This window comes from Trichinella spiralis, assembly GCF_000181795.1.
Source record: "Trichinella spiralis strain ISS 195 chromosome Unknown Scfld5277, whole genome shotgun sequence".
NCBI lineage: Eukaryota > Metazoa > Nematoda > Enoplea > Trichinellida > Trichinellidae > Trichinella > Trichinella spiralis.
Window position 1 is genome coordinate 2 of NW_003532216.1, and position 2,364 is coordinate 2,365.

Below are 2,364 nucleotides of genomic sequence, written 5' to 3' on the forward strand. Positions count from 1 at the left end.
GTGGATTCATTTCTGCTGTCCGTCTCCCAGAACATCGCTCTCTCTCGGAACTTTCCTATTGACTGAAATTTAATGCAAACACGACTGAACCACTTTCCTTATCTGCTTTGGACAAATGGAAGATTTACCGGATGTTATTTTCGCTTTCCCCCGAGGTGACTAGATGATTGATTGCCGCGAATATGAAACAGGCTGCTTGAAAAACGTATTCACCCGACGCGACCGAACTTGGAAATCCGTATCATTGATCGTAATATTCCCGTTGGTTTAAACTTTCTATTACCGGCATTTCTCTTGATTTTCATCTATTAAATGACCCACTATTTTAGATGAAATTGACATGCTTCTCTTGTTTGTTACCAACTTTAAATAATATTATGACCTGTATATTTTTACACGAATATCCAACCTATTCACCTTTAATTATTGAGAATTTCTATTCCTTTCTCAACGTTACATTACATTGATTTTTTGTTGCAATTGTTCTTTTAATAGCAACCTGAATATGTTGGGTTGGGAAATTCTTTGATATCGTGCTATGCTGACTCGTATTTGTACAATAAATACTGATGTTTTTGTTTTAATGTACAAAAAGTTTATTTTTGCATTGCGAATTATTTATGTCATTCTATGACTCTCAAGCTGACCTCAAATCCATACTAAAACGTCGATTAACGTAAAAGAAAATGTTTCAAAGAAGCCAAAGCAACCTTGAAGCAGACAAGAAAAAAAAAGAATACCGAATTTACAAAAATAAAAAAAATTAGGTTGTCACTTGGAAATACTTACTGTTACCAGTTTGACTTTTTCACCTTCAAAACAAACAGAGCATTGCTAGCAATTCCATTCGTCCTTGCTGATTTATCTGGCCTTCACACTTATTCGCATTCGATGCACTGTATGCTGTATCATTTTTTTTCTTTTTAATTTTTCACAATAAAACTTCGTGCTGTAACGGTACACAATTTCCAAAACAAAATATACTGGACAATTTGGTACGAGGGGAAAAAATTTTATTTTCACTAAATTCAAGAATACTTTTTATCCTCATTTCTTTTCATATTCACCGAATAAAAAATATATTCAACAAATTAAATAATGACAAAATTACAGTTCGACATCGCAAAAAACATCAACGTCAAAATACAAAAAGGCATGTGAAATATGTTACAATTGACCACATGTCTGTTCGAGTAATGGAGCAAAGCAAGCAAGCTTGGACTACGATGAAAAAAAATAGCTTCATCGTCTTTCAAGCTAACTGCTGCTCCTCCTCTTCCACTTCTTCTCTTTCGTTTTCTTCGAATAACTAAAAATCAAAACGACATCATTAATAAAGCAGAAAAAGTATCACTCTCGCCCATCTACAAAAACTGTTCATGCAATTTAAAACTCAATGCTAAATAAAAACACTCAATCGATCTTTCTATACAAGTTTCAACCCGAATATCATAAGCTTTAAATTGCACTTGCTTGCACTGTCATGTTGTGTTAAATTTTAAAAAATATTAATTAAAAAAAACCATTTTTTTTCAAAATTTCACCCATCAACCTACATCGTCATCGTCGTCGTCATCATCTGGAGGATCGAGCGTTTTCAAAAGTGCTTTTGCCGATAAGTCGGACTTCGATCCAGCACTCAATGCCGCTGCCATTGCATCTTTATCTTCCACAGCCCAGGTCATATTCAACAGCTGATCTTTGAATAATTTTCCATCTGTGAAAGCCTGAAAAATGTTCTTTTTGAATGAAAATAAATTAAACCATCATCATCATCACTGATTTTAAACATCAACAAAAATTAATTTTATACGCAAAAACAACGTACTGGAATTTTTCATAATTTTTACAATTGTAATAAAATTTATTAATGAAACGTACGCGTTCAGCTTCTTTTCGATCATAAAATGATGCGATCACTTTTCCAACAGCCGGATCCGTCAAAGGGTAAAAGTCAATATCCCGCAAAGTTCCAAACTGCTGCAGATGTTCTATGAGAGCGTCTTTGTGTTCCATGCAGAAATCGGTTATCAAAATACTGCGAGAACGCAAATCCAAAACAGCTGACCGTGGAATACGCCGATTCCTTTCCGGTCGATATGCAGAATTACGACAGTGCTTTGTTATTGCCTAATAATGTCAAACAAAATTGCATTTGATTTACACTGCCGCGTAAATTATAAATAACAAAAAAGAAAAAAAAAGTATATATATTTTTTGTTTGAATTATAATTTGATCAAATCATTACTTTCCGTATCGTTCAATGTTGCATTTCTTTTCTGAGATTTTGCAAACGTACGCTATTCAGTAATATCTTCTCCAGCTTTCTTTTCGTTATCAATCCAAATCAGCATCCAGTACAT

At 33.8% G+C, this 2,364-nt stretch overlaps 1 protein-coding gene across 1 annotated transcript; it reads right to left on the bottom strand.

Moving 5' to 3' along the window:
- Window positions 1-1,252: 1,252 nt before the first annotated feature.
- On the bottom strand, window positions 1,253-2,130 carry Tsp_13904 (conserved hypothetical protein; the record flags this gene model as incomplete). Its single annotated transcript, XM_003366851.1, has 3 exons — window positions 1,253-1,309; window positions 1,557-1,727; window positions 1,882-2,130. Coding segments are annotated over 3 exons (477 nt in total), but the record flags the coding sequence as incomplete, so codon positions are not given.
- Between the last annotated feature and the right edge of the window lie 234 nt (window positions 2,131-2,364).